The 19,844-nt window shown below is 45.3% G+C and overlaps 1 protein-coding gene across 3 annotated transcripts in view; it reads left to right on the top strand.

The window, feature by feature from the left end:
• The window catches only part of ABTB3 (ankyrin repeat and BTB domain containing 3), a 345,548-nt gene that overhangs the window by 227,315 nt on the left and 98,389 nt on the right, over positions 1-19,844 (top strand). For all 3 annotated transcript variants that reach the window (XM_039472338.2, XM_039472337.2, XM_074402288.1), the window contains exon 3: positions 852-1,056. In XM_039472338.2, the coding sequence (XP_039328272.1) occupies positions 852-1,056 (205 nt within the window). The remainder of the gene's footprint in view (positions 1-851; positions 1,057-19,844) is intronic.

The raw sequence follows: 19,844 nt of genomic DNA, 5'->3' as shown, positions 1-19,844 counted from the left end.
GAGCATGGTTAAGTGCATAAATCCTGGAGCCAGGCTGACTAGGTTCCAATCCTGGCCCTTGCACTTATGGCTATGTAACCTTGAGAAGTTACTGAACCTCTCTGGGCTGCCATTTCCTCACCTGTAAAATGGGCTTATAAAGGTATCGACTTTATAGGTATAAATTAAAGTGCTTAGAACTCCGCCTGGCATAAATTGAGTGCCATTGTAAGAGTGAGTTGCTGTTCTTAGGAAAGACTGACAAGGAAAAAGGCAATTCCAGTACAGCACCCTAAGTGCCTTAACAAGGAAAGCACAGTGTGATCATCAAGTCAGGACAGGGGTGGTTCCAGAGGCGGTTTCCTGGAGGAATTAATTTATAAGCAGATACCTGGATGATCAGTAGGCGTTATCCTGGAGAAGAAGAGGGAGAGAATGTTCTAGGCAGAGGGAATAGCATATTGACAAGGCTCAGGATCAAGAGCGAGCATAGCCCATTCTAGTGACTACAATTAAAGCAGTGTCGGCCACAACATAGAGGGTGTGTCACAAGGCGAGGGAGGCAGTATGCAGGAACGGGACACAAAGGGCTTCCTGCGCCTTGTTAGAAACATTGGGTTTCAGAAAGGCAGGGTTAAAATGACCTTAGCAGCCCTCTGTGCTAGAAACAGCACCACAGATTCGGTAAGCCCTCCTGTGCCGAGTGAATGAGTCCATTCCTCTCTGCTTGGTGTGTGACTTCAAGGTCCCATTGGACTACTTCATTTAAATAAGGCACTGCAAGGACCAGAATGTCTACAGAGATCTTCAGGTCCAGTTTCTCTGCCAGTGTGGGCTGCCTGGAGGATCTGAAATCTTCCTTCTGTCCACAGGTGACCTGGTGTCCCGTGCAATGCATCACCTGCAGCCCCTCAATGCCAAGCACCACGGCAATGGCACCCCCCTGCACCACAAGCAGGGGGCGCTGTACTGGGAGCCCGAGGCCCTGTACACCCTTTGCTATTTCATGCACTGCCCGCAAATGGAATGGGAAAACCCCAACGTGGAGCCTTCCAAAGTCAACCTCCAGGTGGAAAGGTAAGAATTGCCTTGTCTTGACTCTTGGTGGGTGGGTACTACCTCTGGGGAAGGGCAAGTGTCTGGGAGGGGGAGGATATTGGGGGAGGAAGGGCTTACTTCCTAAAACTTGCCAGAGGGGTCTGGGTGAGAAACTTGCACCCTGGGGGGTATCTTAGACCCATGTGGGGGTCCTTGAAATGGGTTTGCATAGGCCTGGTTCTGCTTAGGATAAAACTGGCCTATGTCAGATAAGTGGGTCTGCAAATTGCGGAGGAATAAGGGCCTCTGCAGTGACGGGCGGCTTCCTCATGAGGCAGTCTTGGAGGGCGCCACTGCCTTGGGTGGGAGTTACCTTCCTCTTCGTTCATCCTGCTTGCCCTGGGGCCTGGGGGACCCAGAAGCACCTACTCAGCCCGAGTGGGCCTCTCAGGTGGGCAAGCGGCTCAATTGCCCAGGGAGAGGCAGTTCTGTGAAGCCAAATCCTCATGGGGACGGAAGGAACTGGGAGGAGACCTGGAGGCTGCCTGGAGGTGTCCTCTCTGCCTCCCCACTTCCTTTAGAGGTGGGTTCATAGATCATCGCCCCACGGTGTCTCACGAATCAGGCCCTTCCTCAATACAGGCCCATTTACTCTAAATACTGTAGGTGTGACCCATTTATCAAAGAGTAGTTAAGAAAGCAGGCTCTGTGATCCCAACTGCCTACATTCAAATCCAGGCTCTTCTAAGTAAAAGCTTGGGGGCCTTGGGAAAGGCATCTGCAAAATGGGGATACAAAGAGTAAATCCTACGTAGGGCTATTTGAAAATTAAATAAATTGAACAATGCCCAGCACATAGTAGGTGCTCAATAAATGTTAATTTTTATTGTTGTTGTAGATATGATCTGCATGTAGCTGAACAACTCCCAATTTGGGCTCCTACAATTTTCCTTTCTGTTACTTGGTGCCAAGTGGTTTTGAAAAGCTCATTGGATGCTCTGTTTCTGCCAGATGGATTGGGGCTGAATTGGGCTCTCTTACAAAACCATGTCTCTTGGCTTTCAGTTAAGGGAAAAGGATGGAACATAGGCTATACAGAGGTTGCTGTTTCTTTTTTTAATTCTTTCTTTCTTTCTTTCTTTTTGAGACAGGGTCTCACTCTGTCACCCAGGCTAGATAGAGTACAGCGACATGATCTCTGCTCACTGCAACCTCTGCCTCCCAGCTCAAGCGATTCTCACTTCTCAGTCCCCCAAGACACTGGGACTACAGGTGTACCCCACCACACCGAGCTAACTTTTGCATTGTTTGTAGAGACAGGGTTTCACCATGTTGCCCACGCAGGTCCCAAACCCTGGGCTTAAGCCATCCTCGTGCCTGGGACTACAGGAGTGAGCCACCATGCCAGGCTACTTATTCTTTTTCTTTAAGAATCCCAAGTTCGCATCAATATTTCAATCCAGTCTGGGGTTAACTTAATCAGGGAATGAACTCCTTAAATTACTCAGGTCTCCCACCATCCACAACAAATCGGTCAGTACCTTGTGCATATTTTCACGTGTGAACATGCCTCAAATGGAGAGGCGGTAAAACGCCCATGGATGAAAAATAATCTTTCAGACACACCAAAACTTTGCTGTCTCTGGGTACAAATGCTAAGAGTCTGAGGGAATGGAAACATTGGCCCCAGACTGTGTGGTGTCTGGCTCTTCACTCCCAGCCCCGGCAGCCCGTCCGGTAATGCAGTTTCTCTGGCCCAGCTCCCTCACATCGTCTCCAGCTCCCACCTCCATGCAGATGAGCCCCTCCCACTCTGCAGCTAGACACTGGCTCCTCTGAGCTCCAGAACCTTCTCATCCCACTCTGCCAACTTCCAGTTTCCACTGTCAGATTTCATACTTGCAGGCTGATCCTTCTTCTTCTCCTGGCACCTTATTCTTTTCTGCCTCACACTTACCGTAATTTGTAACTATGTGTGTATTTCTGTGTTTATTTATTGCCTGTAAAGCTTCATGAAGGCAGAGAACACATGTGTTTTGGCCATCACTCCTCAGCTGATGCCAAACTCAACATCTGGAGCAGAGTGGAAGTCCACAAATATTTGTAGAATGAAAGAATGAACAAACCTATTGATCTAAATGCCTATGGGACATTTCCATTTGGAGAGCTCACAACCACCTCAAAACTAAAGCCATCATCTCTCCCCCAAAATCCACTGCTCTTCCTTTCTCCCCAGGCTCTAAGAATGGTGCCACCATTGGCCTAGTCACCCTGGTCAGAAAACTGAGACTTGACTGGCATGCCTTCCTCTCCCTCACACTTTCAGCTAGTCAGCAGGTCTTGTTGAGGCTGCAGCAGTAAGAATTCTTTATTCCTTCCCCCCAGACCACTGCTACTGCACGGCTCAGGACCCCATCTTTTCTACTTCAGTTTCTACTGTTGATGTCTACACAGTCTCCCTGCACATGAGCTTGAATAATCCTTTGACCTTGGGAGGCCAAGGTGGGTGGATCACCTGAGGTCAGGAGTTTGAGACCAGCCTGGTCAACATGGTGAAACCTCTCCTCTATTAAAAACACAAAAAATTAGCCGGGTGTGGTGGTGCATGCTTGTAGTCCTAGCTACTCAGGATACTAAAGCAGGAGAATTGCTTGAACCCAGAAGGCAGAGGTTGCAGTGAGCCAAGATCATGCCACTGCAATCCAACCTGGGCGACACAGTGAGATTCTCTCCTCTGACAAGGGCTGGGCACGGCTCACTCTTATAATCCCAGCATTTTGGTAGGCCAAGGTGGGTGGACGACTTGAGCTCAGGAGTTCCAGACTAGCCCTGGCAATATAGCAAGAACTCATCTCTACAAAAAATACAAATATTAGCTGGGCATGGTGACATGTGCCTGTAGTCCCAACTACCTAAGGGGCTGAAGCAGTTGGATTGCTTGAGCCTAGGAGGTCAAGATTGTGAGCTGAGATTGTACCACTGCACTCCAACCTGGGTGATAAAATGAGACCTTGTCTCAAATAATAATAATAAGAAGAAAAGGAATAACCCTCGGATGAGCTCCATCTTCCTCACAGCTACCAGACTAAAACTTCTAAAATATGAATCTCCCCATGAGACATCCTCCCTGCTCCTGCTCAGCACAGTTACCCAGCTCCCATTATACTTTCTATTACACAGTGTCCATTTTTCCTCTTGAAGCTCCTTCTGAACTCAGAATGTAGTTGGAGTGGCTAGAAGTCAAAGAGGACCCTCTAGAGCTTTTAAACCTTATGGGAAAAGTTTTAAAGAGGCACAAGCAGGGAAGGAGAATGAAGACATGTCCCAGAATTCGTCAGAGCCATTGATCTTGTTCTTTCCCTGCCTCTTTGCAAGAGTCAGCATAAAACACAAAGTGGAACTTAACATTTTCCAGGTTCTGCTCACTGCGATCCTCTGGGAAGCATGTGGATTGGAACTCACATAGTCCTTTAGACTTGGATCCCAGCTCGGCTTCTTGTAGCTCTGTTATTTCACCTCTTTGAACCTCCATTTGGCCTTAGTAATGTGAGAACAACACAACCATCCTCATGAGACTGGTGTGAACAATGAATTAGACATCATAGCTAAGACGTCCAGTGCCATGTCTAGCACAAGGGGAATCCCCTTCCCCCCTAAAAAAAATCACTTATATTATATTTTGGGGCTCTAAAATGCTGTTTTCATTGTCCTTAAAGAAGCTGTATGTAATTCTTTCTAGAGGGATCGTTATTTTTTCTGGCTCCCTGATGAAATAGGCTTTGGTGTTTAGCACCAGAAAAAACACGTGGAAGAACTTCAGAGACGAGGGGGTCTCTGTTTTCAGTCAAATGTTTATTTATACCAGCTCTGTATCAAAGCCTCCAAACAAGAATTTCCAGTGGCAGTTAGGACTCTAATTTGGAGTTATTTCTTTCTCTTCTCTCTGTTTCCTTTTATTCTGCAAATCTATCCGACAGTATCATCTCCTTTACTATCTTTATTCTAACAAAGTCAGGTAGGGCCATGATGCTTATATGGTTTTCTTCTAGACTATAAGCTCTTCAAGAACAAGCGCTGTATATTATTTGTTTTCATCTGTACCCAACAGACAGCCTGGGAAGTATTGGCAAAATGTGGATGATTTTATGCCTCAAACCATCGCTTCTTGTCAGAACAGCCTTTCTTGGCTGATGTGCTTGGAAGTAGGCCTGTATGCACCATTTTACCATTTCATGTGGGCACAGCTTTCGAGTTGCTGCATTTGTTTTGGATAGTTCCTTTTCTCATTGCAGGTTCTGAAGAAGCTCAGTGCCAGTGTGAGATTTCTGTAGTCTTAACTTTTTCCAGAACTTTGGCTACGATTTCTTGAGCTTCTAAAATCATTCAAGTACCTCCAGTATTTTTATTTTAAAAACTCAGACAAACTTGGTAATATTTATGATTAGGTGATATTTATTTTCCAAATAGTAATGATAAATGAAAACCCCTTAATTTTGATGGTACGGACCATGAGAGGGTATTGTTTTCAAATAGAATCATCCTAAAACTAGAATAAGGTTTTCCTCCCCTGTATCATTGCTGGAAATATCAGTGATTCCTAGATGTCTTTGGCCATAGATGATTTTAGTAATTTATTACCATAAGATGAAAAAATAGTAGGAAAAATGGGAGTATTTTGTTGCCTCAGGTAGCTGATAATGCCTGGGGGTAACTGTAGGCAGCTTTACTTGGAAGATTAGACAATTAAGTAGTTCGGCCCTCTTCCAATCTCACTGAAAACAAATGAGAATTTAATCCAAGGTAGTGGTAGCTCTTGTTCCTTTTGCAAACAGAATGTACAGATGTTGATGGCAGGGAAATTTCTGCCAGGGGAATCTCAACCACAAACATGAGTATACAATCACCAATCACCAACTGTTTGAGGAAAACTAATAATGTGAAACAAAATAATCTTAACAAATGGAAGAATTTACACTTGAAGAAACAGAGTTAATAAAGCAGACATAACAGATATTAGCAGTGAATGACAACCAAGTACGTGTTCCATGATACTCATTCTACCAAAAGATCACCCCCAACACATTAGATCTTAACATTTTTTTTATCTTGGTGATGAATGTGACAAATGTGATTCAAATTTCAACATATTCCTATGGACATACCTGCAGTTATGCAGTAAGTCCAGAATGTTAGTTACAGCTCTACTCTGTTCTTTTCCATTAAGGAATGTAAATCAGAATGCAAGTGAGTACAGGTATCCTTGATACAAGTGGCACTGTTAGTCAGGATACTTAGTTGCAAAAGCTGAGTCTCCCATGACTCTTTAAAGCAGGAGGAAGACCTCTGGGAGGCCCAGTATGGGTAGAAGATTAACAAATATTTTCCCCTTCTGCATGAAAATTTGACCTTGAGTTAACTCTCTAGTTCTTTTCCCCTGGAGGAAACCTTACAAAAATTGCAGTTTCAGCTGTGTTTCTGGGAAACAATGCTTATGGTCAAAATGACCCCAGATTGACAAATTACATCTGGCCATATGGTACTAGAAATGCTTGATGAAGATCCAGAGCTGGGGGCTTCCCTGAATATATTGACTCTTGTAACTGGCTGTGTCCTTTGAAGAGACCTTGGGAGCTGTCGCTGTGGAGTTGTTATAAGAGATATTGGTTTACAAACTAGGGCAGGGCAGCTCCCACAATCGCCCATGTGGATCTCAGCTCCTCACACCTGCATGCTACCCGAACAGCAGTTATGCTCTTGATGACTGGGTGAACTGCTACAGGGACATCTGATACTGTCCCACTGGGCCCAGGGTAGCCTATGATAGTCCCATGAGTCTAAATGTTTAGCGGATCTTAATAAGACTTCTGGTAGACATTGAAGCCAGAGAGCCAGGGTTTGAGTCTACATAACCTGGAAGAGTGGCCAAGTGGTATCCTAGGACTGCTCTCGCAGAGATCTCACAGCCACTAGTACTAGGCACAGACACTGGACCTAACACCACTGTTGCTGGCCATTGAACACTCCAACAGGACCTCTGTCACCATGGCTCCTGAAGGATGAATGTCTATCACCACCCACATCAGCTCCATGTAACCTCCAGGTCACAGGACCTGCCTGGACCCTAACAAGGGAGTCTGGGAAGGTGAATTTCTACCTTGTAGAACCATGGACTCATAATACGGAAAATTCTCCAAACACAGTAATATCATCAGTAGTTCTGGGAAGCTAAAAAAAAAAAAAAGAATACGGACAAAGTCTTTTTGAGACAGAGCCTTGCTGTGTTGCCCAGGTTGTAGTGCAGTGGCACGATTTCTTACTGCAACCTCCACCTTCCAGGTTCAAGTGATTCTCTGACCTCAGCTTCCCAAATAGATGGGACTACAGGCTCATGCTACCATGCCCAGCTAATTTTTTTTTTTTTTTTTTTCGTATTTTTAGTAGAGACAGGGTTTTGCCATTTTGGCCAGACCAGTCTCAAACTCCTGATCTTAAGTGATACACCTGCCTCGGCCTCCCAAAGTGCTAGGATTACAGGCATGAGCCACCGTGCCCAGCCTCTGCTAATTTACTTTTAAAAAATAACACACGAGTGAATCGTTTACACAGACCAGCACTTACAACTGTTATTGGCCACGCAAGTCACACCTCACTGGCTTACGCATCACAATTGAGAACCTAAATATCACACCAATATAAGGACTCCTTGGTCTAACACCCTGGAAGCCTCAATAGCAAGAAGGAAGAGAGAGGACGGCCATTCCTGGTATCCTGAGCAGAGATTCAGAAGGTCTGTTCTCAGAGGAAGAATGCTACCTCCTCATCTTCCTGAAGAAGCAATCCCATATGGCTCATTTTGCAGTTCCCTGCAGTGCCCAGCCCAGGGCTAATGGCTCTGGAGAAATTCAGAGTTCCTGGATGAATGGGGACATTCTAGAGAGAGAAGATGAAATATTAGGTCTGTTTTCTGTAAACCTGCAATCCTAACCACCATATAAATGATTCCTAAGGAGAGAGAGAAAAAAAAAATACCTTCAATTCTAAATTGTTGACTCAAAAAGCGAAGTTTTGAAACATGATCCATTTGTAACTTGAACATTGTGTCAATTTATTTCCTCTGGCCATGGTAAAAACTGCTCTAGTTCCACTATGTTTCAAACTGCAGGTTGCAGACCATGTGTAGTTAAATGTGCAGAGGTTAGCTAACAACACCCTGCTGGTAAATCTGGCCCACTGCCTGTTTTTACAAATAAAGTTTTATTGGAATACAACCATACCCATTTGTTTACATATTATTTATGGCTGCCTTTGCACTGGGGCAGAGTTTAGTTATGACAGAGATTTTGGGGTCCAGAAAGCTGAAAATACTATTTGGCCCTGAAAGAAGAAGTTTGCTGACCTCTAATGTGGGTTGTAATCTTCGTTTTCTTTTTTCTTTTCTTTTCTTTTTTTTTTTGCTCTTGTTGCCCAGGCTGGAGTGCAATGGTGCAATCTCAGCTCACTGCAACCTCCGCCTCCTGGGTTCAAGAGATTCTCTTGCCTCAGCCTCCCAAGTAGCTATGCCTGGCTAATTTTGTATTTTTAGTAGAGATGAAGTTTTGCCCTGTTGGTCAGGCTGGTCTCGAACTCCTGACCTCAGCTGATCCACCTGCCTCAGCCTCCCAAAGTGCTGGGATTACAGGCGTGAGCCACTGCAGCTGGCTGTAATCTTTATTTTCAGAAAAATGAGTGAGAATTAAATTTTTAAAATCAGAGTAGTTTTTACCCCAGTTATATTAACCTAACTGAAGTTCATTAATGGCCCAAGGCCACACCTGAAGTTGGAGGAGGAATACTTGAACCTTTGGAGTCAAGCCACGGTCTGGGCTTCTATTCACTAGTCTGTTTTGCTGTCCATGGGCTGTGGTTTTAAAGAAATAAAGTTTGAAAGCCTCATACCCAATCATTAGAATTTTTTTCATAATCTTCATTAGTGTTTACAGGGTATAAAATGAATACACTTATTAAATAAAATGTGACAATTCAAAAAATATAAAGAACTTTGAATCACTCCCAGTCTCTGTATCCAGGGACGAGTACTATGACTATATAAGGTAATTTCTTCCGGTCCAGTTTTCTGTGTATATACAAAAGGTTTTGGTGGTTTTACAACAGGATCCAGAGACTACGCCTACTTTTGTTGATTTGTTTCACTGGATGGCCTTCAAAAGCATGATTTTTTCTTGGACTGTTCTGTCATTGGACATGAAATTTAGTCAAGAGAGATCTTAGAACAGAGAAGGTTCACTTCTTCCATGTTGAAGCTAATGAAACAGAAGCCCACAGTGAAGAGGGACTTGTCTGGATCACAAGCACATTTCCAGAGGCTTTGCAAGGCAGTGCTTCTGTGCCTCTACTTACGTTTTGCCCTCTTGGAATGCTTCCTTCCCTCGGAGCCATCCTCTAGCTACCTCCCTAAGTTCATCCTTCAAGATCCAGTTTAGGCATCACTTCCTCCAGGAACCCTTCCCTACCGCTTCAGATTGTACTAAACGATCAGGGCATAACATATAGTAAGTGCTCAATAAATGCTTGTGGAACTGAACAGAGCTGAGCCTGAAACCTGGCTGTTCCTGCTTCCAGCCCAGAGAGCCCTGTTGCAGAATCAACTCAGGCAGTCCTCAGTTTGGTACTGGTTCTTGCATTCAAGTGCTGCGTGACCTCCAGGCCTCAGTTTCTTCAACTGTGAACAAGAAATAATTTCTACTTCATGGGACTCTTTCAATGACAAATAAATGAACTTGCATGAGTGTCATGCATGATCACTGACACCATGGCAAGTGATCCATAAATGGTGAGGAGTCCAGACCGATCTCTGATATTGCAAGAGATTTTGATGAACACTTACAAATGTGGCAGGCCTCGCTCTAAATACATTATGTGTATTATCTAATTCGGTCCTCTCAATACGCCTTGAGGCAGGAGCAGATAGCCTCATCTCTTTCCATTTTATAGATGAGGAAGGTTAGGCAGATTGGGGCAAGTCTGTAAGTACCACAAATGTCAAATGAGTGATCGGTGACTATAGGGAAGGGAGCTACATGCTAAGGGAACAGAATATGCACCACTGGGGGAGGAAGGTGAGTGGACAGAGTGAGACCTTGTCCAGAGGAGGCTTTGGATGCAGCCACAGACTGAGCTGGAAGGAAGCTTGAGAGACTCATTAAGGCAGCAGGGCGTTCTCAGGCTGGGCATGGTGGCTCACACATGTAATCCCAGCACTTTGGGATGCCAAGGCAGGCAGATCACTTGAGGGTAGGAATTCGAGACCACCCTGGCCAACATGCCACAATGCCACTTCTAGTAAAACTACAAAAAATTAGCTGGGCATGGTGGCACATACCTGTAGTCCCAGCTACTTGGGAGGCTGAGGCACAGGAGTCACTTGAACCTGGGAGGTGGAGGTAGCAATGAGCAGAGATTGCACCACTGCAGTCCAGCCTGAGTGACAGAGCAAGACTCTGTCTCAAAAGAGAGAGAGAGAGGGGGGAAAAAAAAAAAAAAGGAATTCAGAAAAGGAAGCTGAGCAGAGAGGTAAGAAACCAGAACTTTGTCTGAGTGCCTGAGACCCCAGTAGAAGCATAAGGGATGGTAATGGAGATTGCTAAACGTTTGATGGGCGTCTACTGTGTGTCCTGTACTGTGCGAGGCACTTTACATGCAGAGTTTAGGTTAACCACCACATCAACCTTGTCAAGTAGGTTATGCCTCACCTGCAGATAAGAAAGTCTTTGGCCCTAAATTGCGGCTTAGTAGGAAAATGTTATTTGGAATCTTCATAGCACGTTTTTTAATTCATATATAATATTTGGATACACTTACGGGGTACAGTGTGATATTTCAATACATGTATACATCAATTAGGAACAATAGTTCTAGATATTTTTTATTGTGGAGCCAGAATGCCTAAGTAAATGTCGGAGCTCTAATCCTCATTAGCTGTGTGGCCTTAAATAAGTTACTTAACCATTCTGAGAGTCAGTTAATCATAGAGTCTACTTCAAAGGGCTGTTATTAAGCAATTTTGTGTTAATATATTTAAAGCACTCTAAACTCAGCACACATTAGGCTTTTTATAGATAATGGCGGTTGTTATTCTCACGGTCATGGTGTTTATGACCTGGATATACATTCTAGCAGAGCTTCTCAAACATTAATGATTTGAATCACCTGGAATCTTCTTAAAATGCAGCTCCTATTCATTAAGACTAGGGTAGGGCTTGAGAGGCTCCAGTTCTAACAAGCTCCCAGGTGAGACTGTTACTGCTGGTGCAGGGACAACACTGGGAATAACAAGGTATGGTCGTTGTCTGAGCCTGTGTCTTATCTCTGTTCCTTAACCTAAACCAACCTCCATTTTTAAGTTACCTAAAGGCAGGAAATCAGCTTTTGTGGTGTCTTTTGTCTCCGCAGTAGAGCTTAGCCTGCCATAGGTGGTTATAAATATTCCTCAGACTTTGAGGGCTGGAGTGAGCCTTGCAGGGCCTCGACTCCCCTTTCCTCGTGTGAGGCTGGATCCTTCTGCAATTTGCCGAAATGAATGGGTTCCCAAGGTCAGACGTGGCCAGCCTGCAGACTCTCAGGCTTTGGAGCAGCGGCTGCCAAGGAACAGCTTCCAGCATCCCAATTTAATAATCCTCCTCAGCCTAACAAGGTGGCCAGCTCCTCTAACGTGGCTCAGGAATGGCAAATGAGTGCCAAGCTGTGCCGGGGAAAGGCGAGGCATGATTTGACAGGTGTCCTCCCTGGGGAGAGCATCAGGGCAAATCCTAAACTTCACCCGCTTCAGGGCTGTTAAACACACCTCCGGCCTCTGGGGCTTGTCAAACAGCTTCCACTCGGTTGCCCAGGAGTTCTCAGCAAAGGAGAAGAAACTGTTTCTGACCACAGGTGACAAGCTGTGAGGCTTAAGTTGAAGAACAGCTCTCTCCCAACACACACGCTTAGTCTGAAGAGATGGATAGGCTGCACCTGTTCATTTCAATGTCCAGGTCTTTTTGGAATCCCACTAAACTGGCTGAAAAACCAATCCAGTTTGGCCTAATCCCAGCTTCTCTTTATATTATAGTAAAGGGGGAAAAAAATCTGACTTCTATGATACAAAGACTAGGGAGCCAGAGCTACACTGTCCAGCACGGTCACCACTAACCATGTGTGGCTATCTGCATTTAAGTGGATTTAAACTAAATAAACTCCTCTACACCATGCGCCTCATTTCAGATGCTGGACAGCTACATGTGGCTCCTGTCTTGGACAGCACAGGCATTTCTATCATCACAGAAACTTCTATGGGTCAGCCCTGAACTAGAGACTCAATGCAGGTAGTATCCTCCTTCTAGAAAAACAGACTGTGAGAATCCCACTCTCAAAGCAACACAGAAGGATTTATTATAGAGACCATGGACCAACTCACCCACTGAAACATATGCCACATGACCGCGTTTTGATCCTCTTAGAGCTGAGTTTCTGAAAGCAACCATCGTCACCATCACCATCCAGTTTTGCCGGGTGTTTATGATGTGTCAGGCTGTCTTCTAAGTGCATGAACTCACTGAATTCTCACGAGAATCTATGAGTCTGTCAGCATCATGTTATACTATTGCTGGCTCTGATGAGGAACATCAGGCTCAGAGAGGTTATGTAGCTTACCCAGGTTAAACAGCTATCAGTGGGATGCGAAGGCAAGAAGCTTGAGTGCAGAGTTCACCCTCTCGACTGCATCCCACGCTGGGACAAGATGAGAAGGATGCAGGGTCTAAGGAAAGGGCAGAGGAGCCCCCGTGAAGGTGAGATGCCTGAAAATCTAAGGCCAGGAACACTCTTGCCTTAATATGCATCTCCCTCCATCTTCCCTTTTCCTTTTAGTTTAGTCCCTGGCTTAGGTGCAACAACTATTGCTAATAAAAGGAGAATAACGGGCCGGGCATGTTGGCTCACGCCTGTAATCTCAGCACTTTCGGAGGCCGAGACAGGTGGATCACCTGAGATCAGGAGTTCAAGACCAGTCTGACCAAGATGTTGAAACCCCCATCTCTACGAAAAATGCAAAAATTAGCTGGTGGCGGGTGCCTGTAATCCCAGCTACTCGGGAGGCTGAGGCAGGAGAATCGCTTGAACCCAGGAGGTGGAGATTACAGCAAGCCAAGATAGAGCCATTGCCCTCCAACCTCAGCGACAGAGCAAGACTCCACCAAAATGAAACAAAACAAAATGGAATAATGATAATCAAATCACTCCATCCAATTGGACAGGCTTTGAGAAACATGTTAATCTCCTGACACAAATTGCTAAATACAGTGATAAATTGCTTAACAATGAGGATGTATTCTGAGAAATGGATCATTAAGTGATTTCGTCATTGTGCAAACATCGTAGATCGTACTTACGTAAACCCAGCTAGTGTCACCTCCACACCTAAGCTACATGGTAGAGCCTATTGCTCCCAGGCTACAAACCTGCATAGCACGTTACTCTACTGAATACTGTAGGAAATTGTAACATAGTGGCATTTGTGCATCTAGACATATTTAAATCTAGAAAAGCTGCAGTGAACATGCTGTATTGGCCAGGTGTGGTGGCGCACGCCTGTGATCCCAACACTTTCGGAGGCCGAGGAGGGCAGATCACAAAGTCAAGAGGTCGAGACGATCCTGGCAAACATAGTGAAACCCCGTCTTTACTAAAAATACAAAAATTAGCTGGGCGTGGTGGCGCACACCTGTAGTCCCAGCTACTCGGTAGGCTGAGGCAGGAGAATCGCTTGAACCTGGGAGGAGGAGGTTGCAGTGAGCCAAGATCACGCTGCTGCACTCCAGTCTGGCGACAGATCAAGACTCCATCTCAAAAAAAATGTGTTGTATTATAATCTTATGGGACCACCATCATATGAGATCTGTTACTGACCAAAATGTCATCATCATTTATTCAATCCATAAATATGCATTAAATGCTAGCTATAAGCCAATAATAGTGAGAGATAATATTCTTCAAATTCTTTATGTGCCAGGCAGCATTCTAAATACTTTACATGAGTTAATTCATTTATCCCACATGATAACTCTACGAGGTATGTATTATTATTGTCATCCCTGTTTTACAGATAGACAAAGTGAGGCTGAGGATAGCTAATTTGCCCAAGATCACAAGGCCTGGAAGTAGTAGCACAGGGATTCAGGCCCAGCAGCCTGGCTCCAGAACTCGCTTCCTTCACCACCATGCTTTGCTGCTGTATGTCCAGCCCTTTGCTAGGCAGAGAGGACTCCAGGAGCCTCACATGGCTCCGATGTAGCAGCCAGAATGGAGAAAGAGAGTGCAGTGTCAGAAGGGAGCTGCCAGGAGTGGGGCAGATCAGGGAAGGTGGTATTTGAGTGGGGCTTTGAAAGATGACTAAGACCAGGCATTTGGGGATTGGAAGTGGGGAAGGTGCTCTAGGTGAGAGGAGCAGCTGTCAAAGGCTCCAGGTAGAAAATCTGGAGATAGTTGGGGACGCAGAGGCCAACCGAGTCAGACTAGTGCAGGGGCCGGACTGCCCATCAGCTGATTTGCAGAGGTGCAGCTGGTTAACCAGTTGTTAAAATGCTGAAATGCTTCTCTCTATGGGTTGGTAAAAAGCCACTTCCCCAAGTGTTCCCAACCCCACGGTGTCCCTGCCGTCCAGCAACAACAGCTTGGCATCTGGCCCTACAGGTACTCCAGGATGCCCTGTCTGCACCGAGGTTACAGGAGGTGATCGGTGCCCGAGCCTTAACAGTAGTTAAATATTTAGAATATCATCCTGAGTTGAAAGTGCAGGGGAGATGATTATGTCCTGCAGGTGTCACAGGGGCCTTTGTTCTGACGACAGCCGGGTTAGGATTGAAGGTTTGGGCCTGGGGAGAAGCATGAACAAAATGCAAATGCCTGCTCATCCTGCAGGACTCAGCTGCAGCCCCACCTCTCCTGTGAAAGCTTTGCTGACCTGCGCCCTGGCAGGAGAAGCCCTTCTCTGTTCACAACCCCTTCGGTGAATAATTTTAACAGTTCTTGAGCGCCAGCTCATACCAGGCCCTGTGATGAGAGCTTTTCCAGGCATTCCACTTAAAGTCACAGTCACTCTCTCAGCTACAGATATTTTGCCTATTTAACAGATGAAAAGAGTGAGGAGACGTTCCAGGGCTTGCCCAAGGTCACACAGCTAAGTTAGGATGTGGCTGGGCTGGAAGTTGAGCTCCAGCACTTTGATTGCAGAGCCTGGTCCTCTTGCCCAACCCCCGTGGGGCCCCATGACTGCTCTGGTGTTATTTGCTTCCATGTTTGTCTCCACTGCCAGAATTTGAGCTCTGCACAAGCAGGGACTGGGCTTTGATAGTTTCTTTCCCTCTCTGACAGCCAGACAGGGGCTGGCACAGAATGGGCGGGGGAAGAGAAGGATCAGTTAGGACCTGGCTCCAGGGGAATGAGAGCATCTCTCTGGAGCCCCCAGAGAGATGTAGGGACCAGCTGGAAGCTTCCTGCAAGAGTCCCAAAGAGAGATGACAAGCCCATGGCTGAGTGAGTGCCATCCTCAGCGTCTCCCAGAAAGATCATCAGTTGGCCTCCTCCTTTCTCCTGAATGGTCCCAAGGGAAGCCACATTGGCATTCCCCAGGTTGTTGGCTTGCTCTCATTTGCCTGGAACTGACAGCCCTGTGCATGCTGTGTGTCTGGGGCCAACACTCAAGGGGAAAAAAGAGCATTAGTGAATATTAGCTCTCAAAGCTGCCCAGTGCAAATTGAGGGCTGGCCCAGCATGGCAGGAACCAATGGGAACCTGGAGCCCAAATGCCTGGGAGCAGAGGGTCCTGCAGAGAGAAAGTGCTCTCTGAGCTCGGCCCACTTTTGAACCATGTGCCCCTGTGCCAAGTTTCCACTCTTTTTTTTGTCCTTTCAGAAATAGTGATATTGACAGGTGCCAGCACACAGCTGGTTTTCACATGTTCCAGGAAGGAGCCCAGGCAGTAGAATTGGTCACTGGCCCGGTCGACATGGCATCTGAGTTGGGTGTGCATTCCTCAAAGTCTGACCTCACAAGGAAATCCTCTACAGGTGTACAGTTTCCTGGCTTTCTATTGATTTAATTACATTTTCTCCATCTCTCCGTTTTATTCTCCTCACAGCCTGCATCTTTTTATACCTACAGTGCAAGGTGCTAGAAATTCCATTTTTATTAATTTTTTTTCTGAAAAGGTATATATGCTTGTTTTTTAAATTTTGGAAACTACAGAAAAATAGAAGGAAGAAAATTAAAATAATTTACAATTCTGCTCTCCTGGGGTAGCCAAAATTATCATTTAGTTTATTGTCTTGTCTTTTTTAATACAAATGGGGAGGCTTTTGAACATAGTTACATTGTATATATATAATTTTATGTCTTATTTTTATTTCACTTAATAGCATACCATAAGCCTATTCCTGGTAGCACTATAGAACATTCATAAACATTGTTAATGACTGCAAAATATTCCATCGTGTGACTGTTCCATCATTTGCCTAATGGCTCCAGGGTTGGTGGTCATTTGGGTTGCTTCCAGTGTGCAAATTGCTCTTCTTTTAAAACTACCCACAGTGGTGTGACTAAACCATCAATGGAGACGGAATGGATATGAAAAGAGTAGTCAGCTTGGTGTAGAGCAACTGAGGGGTTAATTCACGGGGCCTCCAGTGGCCCAGAGGAGGAAGAAACTGCAGAAGGAGAACCCTGGGAGGAGTCTCACCCAGCCCAATCTCAGCGGTTGCTTTTTTTTTTTTTTTTTTTTTTTTTTTTTCCCAGAAAGCAAGGCCTTATGGGAAGTGCAGGGAACGATGGCGCCTGCCCAGCCTGCAAGCTTTCTAGAGCAACAGTAATGATCAGAATCTCTTGGAGTGAGCACTGTCATACTCAGGATCTCCCTCGAGCCTCACAGCGAAACTGGGAGGTGGGAAGATCGCTTTCACACCTGCAGACACTGACTCTCACAAAGTCGTGAGATTTGCCCGACGTGATGCAGTGAGTGGCCAAACTGAAACCAAAAGGCTGCTCTAGGGATCCCTGGGAATCTCTTCCCCCTCTTTCTGGATTCCTTCCAGAATGGAAAGGAGCAGGACAGCCTCATCAGAAAACAGATTTTGAGCTTGTTCTGTGTGCCAAGTTCATGGCACGCACACTCGGTCAAGTCTGTAGATGAGAAAGATGCCACAATTCCGGGAGGTTTTTTGTTTGTTTGGTGGTTGTGTTTGCGTCTAATTCTGGATTTTAAAATGTGGCTCTGTTTTATGTTTTCTGTGTACATAAGAAACAGCACCTGTGATGGCTTTCTTAATTCTTTCAAACTAGTGTGAGGAATTCTGTCAAGATTTAGCCAGTCAGGTTCAGACCTGTTCAGGAATTTAGGCCAAGGGAGCTGGCCAAAGAAGGTGGCTATGTTCCCAGGCGTCCATTCCCTTCTCACTGGTGAGTTCAAACTCCTCACCTGCAGCAAGCTCCTTTTGCAGTCTTTTGTCGCCTTGCTCTGTATTAGTCTCTTACATAGAATCCCACCCTCTCCTTGCACAGCCACACCCCAGACCCTGGGACGGGAAGGTGGGGAAAGCATATTTTTGTGATTAAGAAAGGAAACTAGTAAAAGGAAACTAAGGACCAACTTGTTGAAAACACTGAGCATCCACGGCCTCTAAAATCCTTCCCTGGAAGTACTGTCCCTCCTCAGACTCCAGAGCACTTTTCAGCAGCATCCACAAGGCACTTTTCATGCTCTGCCTTGCATGAGAGTTATCTGCCTTCCTTTCCTTGATATCACTTACTGCCTAGTCCATCAATCAGAAGTCCTGATCTAACAGACATGCAAGTATAACTCAGGAGTATAATTATAATTTAAAAAGTCAAGCAGACTTTTTGCAATTGGGACTGCCCTGGAAAATCAGGGATGTACCGTCACAGTAAACCTTCTTGCGAGACTGAACATCAGGGACCAGGTTTTCAATCCGTGTGTCCTCCGTAAAACTCAACACAGACTCTTGCTCCAAGGAGAGAGTCAATAAATCGAGAACCAGTTAAGTGCTCAGTCTGCTCCATAAACGGCTCTCCCTGTTCGTGTATTTATTAATTTATCAGGTTCATCTTATTCCTTCATCCTCTTACTCCTTCGGCTACTCCAGTTCATACAGAGTCCCCTGAACCTGCCCTACATTTTTTCACCTGATTCTCTCTGCCTGGATTCTTTTTCCAAACGCTCCTCCCTCTGTGTTCCAGGCTCCAGGCAGCATTTTCCAGCACGTTCACTTCCTTCAACTGTGGCTAGCTTAGATGCTCCTACTTCCTTCTCATTAGACTTCGTGCATCCGTTTATCATAAAGCTTTTCAGAAGGTAGCATAATAGCTTCTTTTCTCATGCTTTTCACATTAAAACTTGAGTTCATTGAATACTAGGACGTCTGCAGTATCACCAGGTGTAGAACCGGGTGCACAGCAGGTACCTATTTATTCTTTCATCCATTCAACAAATATTTATAGAGCATTTACTCTCCAATAGGCAAAATATCTGCCTTTGTGGAGCTTACATTCTACCAAGGGAGACAGAAAAGGAACAATTGCATAATAATAAAATAACAGGCACAGATAATTGGCATACAGAGAAATCAAACTGTGTACTCGAACCAGGTACTACTTCAGAAAGGTGCTATTTGAGGTAGGACAGTCAGAGGAGTTTTCTCTAAGGAGACAGGATTGAAGCAGAGAGCTAAAGAAAGTAAAGCAGCAAGCCATGAGGATATCTGAAGAAAGACCTTGCCAGGCAGAGAGAACAGGAAGTGCAAAGGCCCTGGGGCAGAAACATTCTTGACATGTGCCAGGACCAGCAAGGAGGCTGGAACAGAGTGAGTGAGTGGGGATTATGATCGGAGATGAGTCCAAGGTTGGTAGGGTCAGATCCTACAGGGCCTTTTAGGCCTGCAAAGGGAGCTGATTTTTATTCCACATGTGATGAGAAGCTCTGTAAATGTTTTCCAGATTGAATTATTTGAGATAAGTTGAACTAAAACAAATTGGGTATTATCTTAGTATGGGCTCTAAATGCTTTTGAACCCCACAGTATCCTAAGTCTGCTCTCGTTGCCTACAAACACAAAAGCACTAGGAACAGTACCATTTAGCTGTCTGAAAACCTGTTTGTGTGTGAGTTTGCCTGTTCTGGAATGAGCACAGCCTTGTGATTGTTCCCCAAAGCCTTTTGGCCAGTGACACTTTCACCAGCCTTTCCCATATGGACCAGTTTCATTGTGTTGGCAGATCTGGTCCGAGGAACATCTGAACGCAGGAGGAATATGGTCCTGATGCCAGGCTGACGTTTCTTTTCTGTCTTTCCCAGGCTCTGAAGTCTTTGAGGGTCACTGGGATTTATTCTGGGCCTTGGCAGGGTCCTGGGCCCAACTCTTAACATAGTTTTTATCCAAACCTGGTTCTCATTAAATCTTAATTATGTGGAATTCCTACCCTTAATGCAACTGAAAATAAGGCACATTTTGCTATTTTTATCGTTTTCCTTTGTCTTTATAAACTGTTCCAGTGAACCATTCCCTGGAGTAAAGTGGGAAAACCACCAGAATTTCAGCTAAGCAAATTCACAGGACTCAGTTGAACATTCATTAATATTCATTCACTCAAAGAAAGGTGATTGAGGACCTCAAAGCGCCAGCACTGTTCTAGGTTCTGGAGAGGCAGCAGAACACGCGGTAAGCGCCTGTCCTCATGAAGCCGACAGTCTAGCAGAGAAGACAGAACAAACCAAGAAACTCATATTAC

The sequence above is a fragment of the Saimiri boliviensis genome, chromosome 7 (genome assembly GCF_048565385.1).
Source record: "Saimiri boliviensis isolate mSaiBol1 chromosome 7, mSaiBol1.pri, whole genome shotgun sequence".
Classification (NCBI taxonomy): domain Eukaryota; kingdom Metazoa; phylum Chordata; class Mammalia; order Primates; family Cebidae; genus Saimiri; species Saimiri boliviensis.
This window is presented reverse-complemented; position numbering and strand designations above follow the sequence as displayed.